Source organism: Calidris pugnax, unplaced genomic scaffold (genome assembly GCF_001431845.1).
Source record: "Calidris pugnax isolate Ruff unplaced genomic scaffold, ASM143184v1 scaffold111, whole genome shotgun sequence".
Classification (NCBI taxonomy): domain Eukaryota; kingdom Metazoa; phylum Chordata; class Aves; order Charadriiformes; family Scolopacidae; genus Calidris; species Calidris pugnax.
The window spans coordinates 3760495-3773375 of NW_015090872.1; the positions used below are offsets into that span (position 1 = coordinate 3760495).

The 12881-nt window shown below is 41.8% G+C and overlaps 1 protein-coding gene across 7 annotated transcripts in view; it reads right to left on the bottom strand.

Moving 5' to 3' along the window:
- TSC22D2 (TSC22 domain family member 2) overlaps positions 1-12875 on the bottom strand; it is a 29768-nt gene extending 16893 nt beyond the window's left edge. For all 7 annotated transcript variants that reach the window (XR_001412493.1, XM_014945985.1, XM_014945983.1 and 4 more), the window contains exon 1: positions 10745-12875. Coding sequence is in view for 6 of the 7 variants with exons in the window: in XM_014945985.1 (XP_014801471.1) it covers positions 10745-12738 (1994 nt within the window). In the remaining variant the exon portion in view is untranslated. The remainder of the gene's footprint in view (positions 1-10744) is intronic.
- Between the last annotated feature and the right edge of the window lie 6 nt (positions 12876-12881).

Below are 12881 nucleotides of genomic sequence, written 5' to 3' on the forward strand. Positions count from 1 at the left end.
TAAGACTCCACCTACAAAACAGAGTAGCTGGAGTACATAGCTTTGTAGGAGAGAACTGACAAAGACTAAACGTGGGGAAGATGATGTGGAATTAATGACAAAAAAAATCTCAAGATTAAAGCTCTTAATTTTTGCATTTAATTGCATATTCTGATCACATAGTTCCTTAAAGCCATTATACTTGAACTACATGCCCTGAAAAACTAGTAAGAATTAGATGCTGTTACTTTCAATTTTAAGTGTGTTCTAGCTACAGGTGACAGGACAGGCTGACTCAATTGGCAGTCTGCACGACAGTTTCGGGGACAGTGGCTCTCAACCATCCTGATGGACTTGAAAGAGGGGTTTCATGAGTTACTTCTAAATGAAAATATTGTGGCAGTGGAGAAAAAGCATATTGCATGGACCTGATTGCCATGGTAAAAATCAAGACATACACAAATTTAAGTGCTAAAAATCACCAAACCAGGACATGCTTAACAGCAGTTTTATAACTGAAGTCAAGAGGAAGGAGGTGAAAGAACATGTAGGTCATAATTAGCAAGACAGTGCCAGCAGCACCAGCACTCAGCTTCTGCTGCTTTCAAACAAACTACACACTCCCTCCCAATCCTTTCAGAAACAATGAAAATCATCTTCAGGTAAATTTACTGAGAGAACCAAAGAATTACACATCACCTGGAATAAGACAGGAAAGTCTGACATCAGCAGCTACATTTCAACTAGCTGCATCTCAAAATCCTGATATTTGGATTTCAAGTACCAGACCAGAAAGAACTAGACTTTGCTACCAGAGTTGCATCCTCCTTTCCGTAGCAAGGAGCAGAGCAGTAGCCTGTACTTTCTTTGCCTTGCCCTCAAAAGTGGATTTTGGAAAGACCACTTTCTGCATTGACTGGAAGTCTCTAAGGAGAAGTGAATGAGAGGCAACTGTCTCAAGCTCACAGGGTAAGCAAGTCCAGCAAAGGCATTTCACTGGTCACAGGCTTGCTCTGGTGAGATGCTGGCATCAGCTCTCCCCTGCCCTGGGGGCTTGACTCTCTGGAAAAGATACTGGTAACATTTTTCAGTCCCTATGAATGCTTGGGAAAAGAATAAAACCACAAAAACTGGTAACGAGAATACAGGATGGACAGAGCAGGTTAGATCAACATTAATAAGGGTCAGACCAGGCAGATGTAGCGAATGATCTGAGTATTTAGTGAGCAACAGTTAGAAGCTTCACAGGTGTTCCAGCCCACCCTGAGCAAGGAGCAGCCACTGCCATCACCATGTGCCCTCACCTGAGGGCAACCATGCTCCTCAGTTATACAGAAGAGATGCCAACAACTTCTCTTGTCCCAGCACTAGCTGCAGAAAGCACTTTTATACTTGGCTCACCACTGCATTTTAAGAATATACTCGAAGCCTTTAACAGCCTTGTACCAAGTTAAAGCAGATGCACTACACCATTTTAAACCATTACTCAACTGACACACCTGAGGTGACTGATTTATGAGATAAAAGGTGACTTAGCTTCTCTTCTACACATTATTATCATCTAATAAAATAGCAGCAAGTTTGGGTTTGGTTTTTTTTAAAAAGGATTTGACTATTGACTATGAAAATCTGATCTAAATAAATCAAGAAGTTTTTGGACACAATATTAAATCCAAACTCACTTAACAGGTTACAATAATTCAGTATTCTGCAAATATAAGGTTCCCAGCTGTAAAATCAGGATAGTTTCTTCTACTCTCCACTCCAGAGAGCAGCTAGTACAAACATTCTTTAGCACAGACACTATGCATAAAGATTTGCTATACAGAAGCTAACCAGCCTAAACGTTTCAGGTGGAGCTGTACCTAGTTCTGCACTGAAGTCTACCAACTTTTGCTACTAGTAATTCAAAGCCTTCTCTGATTAACATCACTTTGTAGTTTCTGCCTTCCCAGTCCCTGGTAGACACTAAATCAGTAGAACACAGGAATATGAAAAATGAGACATTCCCCTTGATTTTATTACACCCTTTAAAAGCGTGAATCCAAGTTTCTATAAAGAGAGAGTTAGAGTTTATGTATACTGGCCAAATTCAGTGAGGCCAGTAAGATATGTTTACTGTTCACACAGCCTTGGATCAATAAAAGTAGCACCTTGCCTTTAGGTGTAACTAAATAACAGCAGTCAGTAACAACTTCATAAATTCAAATAAATTACCTGTGTTACGTAATAATAATTAGGTACTTCTGAAGGAGCTTTGCTGAAGAGTTCAAATAATAAATTCTGATATGACTATTTGATACTAATAATGGAAAGAATGAGTGCTCATCTTCAAAATTCCTCCTCCTTTCTGATTTCAGCAGCTGCAACTCCAAACTCCAGGGTCCAATTCTCTTAGGCCACAGAAATTAGTCCGCAAACCTCAGGAGCCCTGTATAGTAGACCACCCTGTAATCCCAACAGATTTAAGGCTGTTCAGGACTTGCTAATGATCTTTTCCACCCTCTACATCCTGTCTTCATACCTTCCAAAGGCAGGCTCAGTGTGCTTGGTTCACTCCTAAGTAATTCTGTTCGAGCCACGTAACCAACACTCTTCTGCTCTTCCTCCCTGCAGACTGCATTGTCATGGATACACTCATTAAACATTGCCTGCTAATAAAGCAAGGCTGTTTTGTGAAGCCTGTCATGGTTGTCAGTCAGGCTGAATTTTAATTACATCATCTCTCAGACTGTGTAAGGACTGATCTGAGCGATTCTGCTCTCAAATCAAAACACAAAACAAGTGTAAGATTTCTCACATTAATGACTTGTCTTCTCACTGGGTAAAATTAACCTTTAGTTCTTGTAGGGAGGATACAAGACAATGTAGTTCACATGATACACAGCTTTGCTTCAAGGAAAAAAACCACAGTAGATAACTTCTTCAAAGAGAACCAACTATATTTGAAGTTGATAAACTTAATGACAATCCAGAGAGTCTTTGCGTAACCCAGTCACGGATTCTTGCCACTATTAAGTAGCTTTCAAGAAAAGCCACAGAAAGACCCATCAACTATGTTTGGATGAATTAAGACATGGTGAAACAAAAAAAAAAAAAAAAAAAAAGGAATTCTTAAAAATAACTTACATGGTCTTACCAAACATCTTGAACTTAACCTCAGAGTCCCTCAGCATCTATTGTAATTTGCCAGTTAACATCACTATGCCATATTAGTCTCTTGTAAATTATCCCATTCAAAATAGCAAGCATGAAATGCATTTAAAAAGCAGACCCTAATACACGAAAAAAAAAAAAAAAAAAAAAAAAGGGAATTCTTAAAAATAACTTACATGGTCTTACCAAACATCTTGAACTTAACCTCAGAGTCCCTCAGCATCTATTGTAATTTGCCAGTTAACATCACTATGCCATATTAGTCTCTTGTAAATTATCCCATTCAAAATAGCAAGCATGAAATGCATTTAAAAAGCAGACCCTAATACACTGGATGAAAGGAGGTTGTAAAAAACAACGTAACATCTGTAATTCTGCATTAAAAAGATCCACATTTGCTAGTGTTGCATTAGACGTAGAAAAATCTGGAAGAAATGTCAAAACTCTTAAAAATACTTACTTTTACACAACTTGGCTAGTAAAGAAAAAGGCATTTATTAACATGTATGAACATGCTATTGCAGAGGATTAGGCTCCTACTGCCTGCTCTGCCCACAAAACCAGATTTGCTCAAACCTACTCATGATAAAGAAGCTGCTTGTGATTACTGGTAAAAGTGGCCTTGCATAGTGGAACAGCGGGCTTGAGTAGTCAAAGAAAACAGCCCAAAAATGAGATTGTTTTTTTCCCCACTAAGTTCCAGTACAGCAGTTTCAGATATTTCAGTTATCTATAAATACAAGTGGTTCCTGGTTTTCTGACAACAAAGTATTTCAATATTTATCTGGGGGGAAAAAAAGCAAGTCAAAAAAACCAGATTTGAACACGCTCAGCCAAATCCCATCTGTCCTTATTTATGTGACATTGGTCAAGAAAACATCTCTTAGCAAGCATTTTAAATGAAGTATTTAGTTTTTTAAAAAGGTACTAGAACCTAGACCATGTACAGCATGGTTTATTACATAGTATATTATAAATATATATATGTCCGCCTTTCCACACCATTTACAGGTTCTTTGCAACTCTTCAAGTTCCACACCAGTCTGCACCCAGCTAAAGTTCTAACTAAAGCACTGTTAGTATGAGAGCTTACCACTTGGCTTAAAGAAACAGTATTTTTGAAGAGGCATTTGTAGGGTTGGTCAAGGTATTTATGGTCCTTGCAGCCACCAAACAGTGTTCTACATAGGAGACATTCCCAGGAGTTGTCATCTACACCCTTACAAAAATAGCTGAAATAACTCGACAGAGAAGCAAGCAGGGATTTTTTTTAACCCTTATTTTTGATCACTCCATCCTCCAATAAACCAGACAAGTTAAACTTGCTCTAGAGGGATACAAAATCTTCAGATATTTCATTGAAACCAGACCCAGTACTGGCACAGGTTGCCCAGTGAGGTGGTAGAACCTCCATCCTTGGAGATATTCAAAAGCCACCTGGACATGGTCCTGGGCAACAGGCTCTGGGTGGACCAGATGAACCCCTTCCAATCTCAACCAGTCTGCAATTCTGTAACTGGTTTCTGCTATTGACACAGAACCCTATTTCTGTTTGCAATCTTTAATGAGTGCTGGACAACCACAGCAGCTGTCATTGTGATAGACAACTGACACCTCCATATGGTACTAATACTTCTACCTTCTCTCTGCACTGTTAAAAGCACTCAGGCGGGCTGTCCTGATAGAAATGCACTATTCCTAGCTTCAAAGGGAAAATAGATATATACAAAAAAGGTCTTGGAATAATTTTATTTTGCATGACAACAAAAAAAAAAAATTAAGACAAGCATCCAGCTGTACTTTATGTGTCCGAGTAACCCACCTGCCCTGCATGAGTAAAAATAGATTATCCCATAACGCAAAGAATTTACTAGCACTCGATACACATTTGTATTTATAAAGCATGAAGGTTAAACATAGAGGAATTTTCAAGAAGAGGAATTAAGATACAACCTTATACTGCACTTCAAGTGACCTTTTACGTCTGGAGAACCTTCTCAGAAGACAGTAGCTTTAGCAGTTACTATAAATACTTCTGTCTTTACACTTTGTCAAATATAGGAATAAAAGCAGACACCTGTGGCTGACAATCTAGATTTATCTAATAGAACTAAACCAGTTGTACTTTAGCAGGACAAGTCTCACAGAAGTCTCTTATGGAATCTTTGCTGACATACAGAAAGCACAATTAAGGTTTGCATTTTCCATGAGCAACAGAAGCTTCTAATCACCAGCTTTAAAACCGAAAAATTAATATATAGCCAACAGGCAGATATTCAAATATCCAGTACGGTAACAGGGAACAATTCTTTTTTACTATAGTGTCATCTGAAATCATAAAGATTATCAGCACCTCCTGTAAAAATCCACAGCCTGAGAGAAATTTCAGCTCTTCAGTAGTTTGATAGCAGTTTGGTAGTCCTGCCAGCTCAAAAAAACTAAATACTTGAATATTCAGCTTTTAACAAGAAGTTTAAAAAAGCTTCCATGAAATGTATGCTGTTATTTCTAGCATACAAGACAGCATTCAGAAATAAGCTGACTATGGAACACATGCACTCTTTGCACTCTATAGGGGACCAGAAAAAAACTTAACCCACAGCAGCTGAGCAGAATACTTAGGAGTATGAGGTACAGAGAACCATTTATGTCAGAGCTGGTACACTGCAGTCTTTAAAATAAATTCAACTGTTTCACATTTTTAATTTCTTTCAGTTGTTTAAAGGAGGAAAGGGGGGAAAATACTTATCTCAACCATTTACAGCTCATTCATTTTAGGCATGTATTGACTCCTCCTTAACAAAGGCATTTGACTGTTTAAACTGGGAAACAGCTCTGTCAAATGAGCAACAGCATTTTTCTGTTCAGATACGCTGTAACATTCAAAAACTGAACGCGTGGCAGGATAGGCTTTCCATAATCTAGAAATTGGTGTGGTGCTGGGGTTACCTTAGTTAATTTTTTTTTGTAGAAAGTACAGCAAAAAGTGGACACAACTAATTGGAGTTTTGTTTGCATTAACCATCTTTTGATCCCACCAACTGCAAAGTTCACCTTGGAAGTCCTCTCTCAACTGTTTTTCAAATGCTGGAGTTCTGGCTGTCAAACTGCAGGCACCCATGACTTTGGGGCACGTCTGTCCATGTTTCATTCTCACCTGCTTCTACAAACACCCCTTCTATAAACACAATCCTTCAGGAGAGCTAAAAACATCCAGGTCTGCAGCTGCAGTAGAGTTCAAATCTCTAGTAAGTTTATGAGCAAAGTGAAGAAAGGGACAGTATTCAATAACAAAGCAATTCAAGTATTGCTTTCTGGTACATATTTACAGAATACTTCCCTTTTTCTTTAGGAATACAATAAAATTTGCATCTAAGGCAATACATAAGGAAAATCTTTATCGAAGTTATATTAATGCCCATGCCTAGTTTGGTCCTTATATTATGAACATGGTCTCAAGAACTCAGTTTTATCAACAGTTAGTACACTATACAAATATGTGATTTAGCTGAGCTGAGAGATACACGCTGTGAAGAGGTCTGCACAATCAGGTTTTCAGCAGTTTAGCTGCTGCAGTTGACAGTTGACAATCGCAGCCATTCATTAGCGTCCCTGGAATACAGCCTGCACAGTTCAAGCTGGTCAGCTATCTCTGGACAATGATCTATACTCCGCTCCTTTTCCAACATGCCTCGTAATATTTTGCCCCAAAAGTCTGCCAAACATGTAGGAGGTTTGAACAAGCTTTCTCAGTAACATTCTTTTAACAGAGGCAACATATTTCTTTTCCACCAAGAGCCAAAATAAAGTTATTAAGCCAGCTGGAATATTATGCTTGTCAACTACGAGTTTGTGTACACAGTGGCATAAAGGCAGTAGAGAAACTGATGTACCCAGATCCCAAAATCCTGGCAGGTGCTCTAACTGCCCTCCCCACTGCTGCTACAGTCCAGCAAATGAGGACTCACGGCAATCTGGAGATCCAGTTCTACTTCTGTTTTTATAGTATTTGTCAGACTCCAAATTCAAAGTGGATTGCAATATTCACATCTGCCTCAGAGTACTACTTCCTCCATCCTTGAACACTGTTAAAGTTTACTCGTAGCCACATTTAGAGAGGAAAAGAAATTAAAACTATGTTATGCTGTAGATTTTTCATAACTTCCACAGAACATATTTCTCTTTTTAAGAGCTTAGCAATATAGACACATCAACTGAAAAAAAAACAGCCTTGCGTTTTAATGGAACGTGTGACATGCAAAGGCTTTTTTTTTTTTTTTAAATTCTTTTCGACCACCTACCTACCCTCTCTTCCTCCCTCTCCCCCAATAAGATTTCTTGATTATTATTATTCATTATTCATCAGGTCAATACAAGAACATATAGTTTTGTCTAGACGACTGTAAAAGTGTACTGGAGTATCAGAACAGGAAATGAAAGATTTTCAGACAAGGTCTTGCAAAAAAGTCAGTTCTTCATCTATAGATACATAGTTCTACACATCTATCTCTATATCAAGCTATATATTCTTACACCTTCACCTCTATCTCAGATGTATTTTGATTTAAAACAGCAGACCATAAAATAGGAATAATGCAAATAACTTTTTTCAGAAAGATAAGAACTGACCAGTTTTTTTATACCTGGCCTTTGTCTAACACTTACTGTATTTCTTCCACCCTAAGCTATTTCACCTCTAGAACAGTTGCTCTTCATATACAGAATGGTGAGTGACTTACTAGATAAATCCAGGATATTTAGAGCTATGTGGTATTCCTTGATGAATCACTATTTTAGAACATGACTATATGAGAATAATCTATGTGAGTTTGTTAAGCTTTGAGTATGTACAAATATTTAAATATAATTGAAGGTGTCAGAAGAAGTGTAGATAGCCAGGAAGAGGGGGGGGTCAATTCACAGGCAGGCATGTTACACATTAATATCAAGATAAAAGAGAAAAACACTTTCCACAAATTTCTAGCACTTACAATCACAAAGTAAACTCTCTAAACAAAACCAAGCGTTAACTTCCTGAACCTGCAGGCAGCCTGAAACAGTGACTCATGATGTGTGAATTCCCTTTGCGCCCTATTAGCTTTATCAGAGTGTCAACCCTCCACCTATTAATGACACTTGAAGGTCTTCATTAACTGTTTCACCACTGATTTCAGTAGATAAAGCAGCTGGGCATAAGCCCATGAGAGTAGTGGTGCAATTTAAATGGCTGGAAAAAGGAAAAAAGTAGGAGCAAGAAGAGAAGAGCAGACAAGTAAGAAACAGTTTTATAATAAGGCCTTCTCAATGAGTAAACCAAATAAAAACAAAGTGGTAAAACAGCTTTAAGAAGCCGCTAGGTTTTTATTTTCTCTTTTCTGTCTGAAACTAGGAGAAGTAAGGCTACTGTTTGAGGGCTACTTAGGCTCTTTAGGCTACTTAGATCTATTAGCTCTGTACGTATCTCCTGCTTTGTATGAAGTCTAGGCCTGTTAAAGTAAGCTTCTATTGCTTATTGACATTGCTACTAAAGAAAGCTATTTCAAGCCAGGAGAGACTCTCGCGTACCATGTAGCTCCTTGCTTAGTGTTTCACCCCAGCAAACGACAAGGTTTTATCACCCAGTGCAGAAGCGGACAACCGAGAAGTACACATTTCTTTTCAGATAACCACAAGTTAGTTTCTCTACTGAACATCATCATGTGGCACGTCAAAAAGAGCACTCTGCAGAGTCCGTTCCTATTTCTTACTCATAGTTCTCATAGCCAAGTTTCTGAAAACGTTTCTTTAGAAAAGAACACGTGAAGCGATGCTGCAACGTGGCTCAAGTTCAAAGACAAAACTGGAAAATAACTTTAAAAATCATTGTTCAGGGTAAGAGCACCAAGAACTCGGCATGCGACACAAAGTTAGCAGCCTACAGGTTTGCATAAGTAGGACAAGTTCTTCCTTATCGTTATATAAAGTGATTCATTTGTCACAGATAATCATGTCTGTTAGTACAATTTATATAAATATTAAGTATTAGAAGCAAAACGAAATTCCTTCCTTTCTGACTCCTTAATCATCAGAATGATTAAACACAAGACAAATCATCTGGTAATATACTGAGCTATGAAAAAAACTTACCAGCTTGAAATCTAACCTTATTTGCACAAAGAAGAGTCTGTCAGCGGGGCCAGCAATCCTCTTAAGGTAGGCACAACTGCTAGAAAATTTTAACTGTTTAACTTTTTCTTCTAAGTTACTTTACTGCTTTAATCAGAACTAGCACAACTCTCCAAAAAACAGCTTTTCCCTGCATAAAGGCATTAGCAGAGTTAGTATCTCAAACGCAGCGTTACTCACAGCTCCAGTGAGCACAAGGCCTGCATTACTGCGGATTTAACTCTCCAAACACTAATTTGTCTTTGAAGTGCCTTCTCCATCCACTGCACTCTAACCCCACACACAGACCTGCTTTCCTAAAAGGCGCACCGAGCTACACTGACTTTGTTATCTTAAAAGTCTGATCCTCTCCCACGGTGAGGGAAGGCTTACAGGATAATTCAGCACACCAGACCTTCTTATAATGGTGTCACTCCTACTTCAAAAAATCCAAATACGTACAACCCACACGTGTTTCATTCCTCCAAGCTGCAATAACGTTTACTGTTGGTATTAATCACACTATTTACTGCTCAAATGTTGCTTTCCCTGAAAATCTTCTCTTGGAGAAGACAATTAAGAATAGTGTTAGCCATCACACTACCTTTCAGAGCAGCCTAACCAGTCTAAGGGAGTAAGTCACATCCTGCTACCTCTCAGGCCCTTCGATCACTCTGCTCATACTACACACCTGTGTTACAACTAATACTTCTAAATTACTTTCCTATAAAGAAAACTCATTTTAAGGTTATACTTTCCACTGTGCCCACATCTTTGCCCAAGTCAGTCCTGTCCAGGTTTTTTCCAGCACAAAGGACAATTGCCTGTAGAGCTTTCACTGTGTAAAAAGATACAAATTCATATGCAGATGCAAGTACCTTCCTTACCAACCGATACTATAAAGTGCAAACTCAACAGCAGATAAAAATCAAGGATCTGCATTATAAGCCTTCAAGCTTTCCAAGATACCTCACCTGATGGCCCTGAGATAGGACTACACTCCTATTCTGAATGACACTGCAATATAGTGGTGTTGATAAACCCATTTTAACCTGGCTGCCATTAGAGTGTTTTATGATGCACTCAGGGGAAAGGAGAGAACATACTGAGCAACTGGGTGCAGAGGGACAGTTTCAGTCTTTGATCAGGAAGAGGTCACGTTATTTGTGCATTAAGCACAAATTAAGCCTGCTTTCTTAAGGCAACTTTCTGTCCTGTTTTGTGAGAAAAGCAATCACACTCACCGCCTGAGAACAAGTACAGTTCTCTACTTGCCTAAACACTTGCTATGCTTCATACTCAAAAAAAAAAATAAGTAGCAGCCCAGGTAAATTTCAGTATGACTTTTTGAAAATATGAACTTACAAGAACCACTTGAAAGAAAAGCGGTCAAAAATAACTTGAAAGGTATTTTTTTTTCCCCTTAAGAAAAGGTATTTTTATGGCATTATAAAATAACTCATACCTGTCTTCATCACCATCAACAGGAATAGATATGCCAAACACAGAGCTGGCAAGACTGTTCATAGGAGTACTTGCAGGTAACTGAAGAGGATTTGCTAGAGCGTCTGGAATGGGAGGCTTCACAAGAGGTTTATTTTCAGCTATAAGAGAAAGTGGTGGCTGAGGTAGGGGTTCCGATTTTCTTCTAGTATCATCAATCTGGCCTACTAAGGATTGAGCTTGAGTCTGAAACTGTCCGAGGTTTGACTGTGGCAGATTCGCAGGTACATTAGGCGTGCCTTGCATTAACGAGTGTCCAACGTGCTGTGGCTGGACAACGCCGGTACTTCTGCTGACAGAAGTGTGGCTAGTCAGCTGGGACTGGACCAGCGTAACAGGGACATTTGGCATAGTAACAGAAGCGGTGGTAGACACACTAGGCATGCTTGTACCGGGCACAACCGCAGGCACGTTCTGAACTCCAGAGACCACAGCATGGGGAGCACCAGGCATTCCGGACACTTGACTGCTTCCACCCATTTGATGCTGAGTCACAGATTTCTGTTGCACAACCCCTGTATGTCCGATGCCTTGCTGCACCACACCTCCTGGTTGCGGAACGGCAGCCTGACTAGCTTGTGTCTGGCCACTCTGCATTAATCCCGAGCCCTGTCCGACCGCTTCGCCGGGCTGCGCCGACACCCCCATCACTGGCGCTCCCACAGGTGAGGGATTTTGGCCGGTCACCTGCCCCACAGGAAGGTTGGAAGCCACAGTACTTGGAACAGAGCCCGTAGTAGCCTGTTGAATAGCTCCTTGAGACTGCATAATTGTCATGTGCTGCATGTATTCGGCCTGACCAGAAGGCTGCGTCGGCAGTAGATGCACTGGTGGAATCTGGGACTGAGAATAAGCAAATTGTTGAGGCTGAGTCACCGGTATGTTCGCCTGCTGCACCTGCTGCTGTGCCACAGGAATGCTCGGCTGCCCTACTGTCACGCTCGGAGGTGCCATGCCTTTCCCGTTGGGTCCAGCCTGTGCAACACCCTGCGTAGTTACCTGCGGCTGCGACTGCTGTGGCACCATCACTTGCTGATTTGCGACCGAAGCCCCAGAAAACATAGGCTGAGCAGTACTTTGAGGCATGGCCCCACCTATGGGTTGTTGCGGCTGCTGTTGTTGCCCAATGACAAAACTAGGTTGCTGTAGAGAGGACTGGTTCATTTTCTCTGTCTGGAGCAGCTGTGACACAGCAGTCAGGGAACTGTCAGCTATAGAATCGGGGCCATGGGCTGACGCTGGCAGAGTCGAGACCACGATGGAACCTCCTGTAGCACCGAGGCCACTGTCCCTCTCTTGAGCAGCCTGCTCAAAGGTGCTGCTGTGCCTAATGCAGTCTCCAGTCCTGCCCAGGACACCACCGCCATCCGAGTCCCGGTCATAATACTCCATACACGTCCATCGTCCTCGCCTGTAGGGCTCCCCTGTACCATGGTCCAGCTTGATCACCCTGAAGCGCGAGCTGCACGCAGCAGCCACCGTCTGAGACATCGTCCCAGGAGCAGCAGATGCAGAAGGCCCTGTGGAGGGCAAGGCGGTTTGAGCACTGCTGCCTCCTGCCACAGCAGTGCCAGGGGCAGCAGCTGGCAGGGGCACAGAGGAACTCTTAGGCACAGCCCCTCCGTTGGGGGCCACAGCCGGCGGCGCCACAGCTACTCCACCAACAGCCACAGCCAGCTGCCCGTCCAAAAGGAGGTTGGGAGAGACGCTGCCAGGAGTTTCGGCCTCGCCCACGTTGTTGAGAGTCTCCTCGGAAGAGCTCCGCTCGCAGACACCCTCGGGGCCGTAGTCGGTGGCTCGGGAAACATCAAAGATTTCAGAAGACACGTCCTCGGTGCGGGACTCATCCGGGTCGTCCAGGCTCTCGGTGTCCTCGGTGATGCTGCTGGCCACCTGAGCCGTGGTCACGCTGGTGATCTGGAAGCAGCTCTTCTTCTTGGCCGGCATCTTGGACATATTTCCTCCGCGGGGAGGGGCTCGGCCAGCCGGGGCGAGGCGAGCGCGGTGCCGGGGCGGGCTGTCACGGCGTGCCGGCCGGGCCCCCGGCGCTACCGCACATCCTCCGGCTGCTTCCTGCGGCGGGCGGGCGGGCCGCGCCG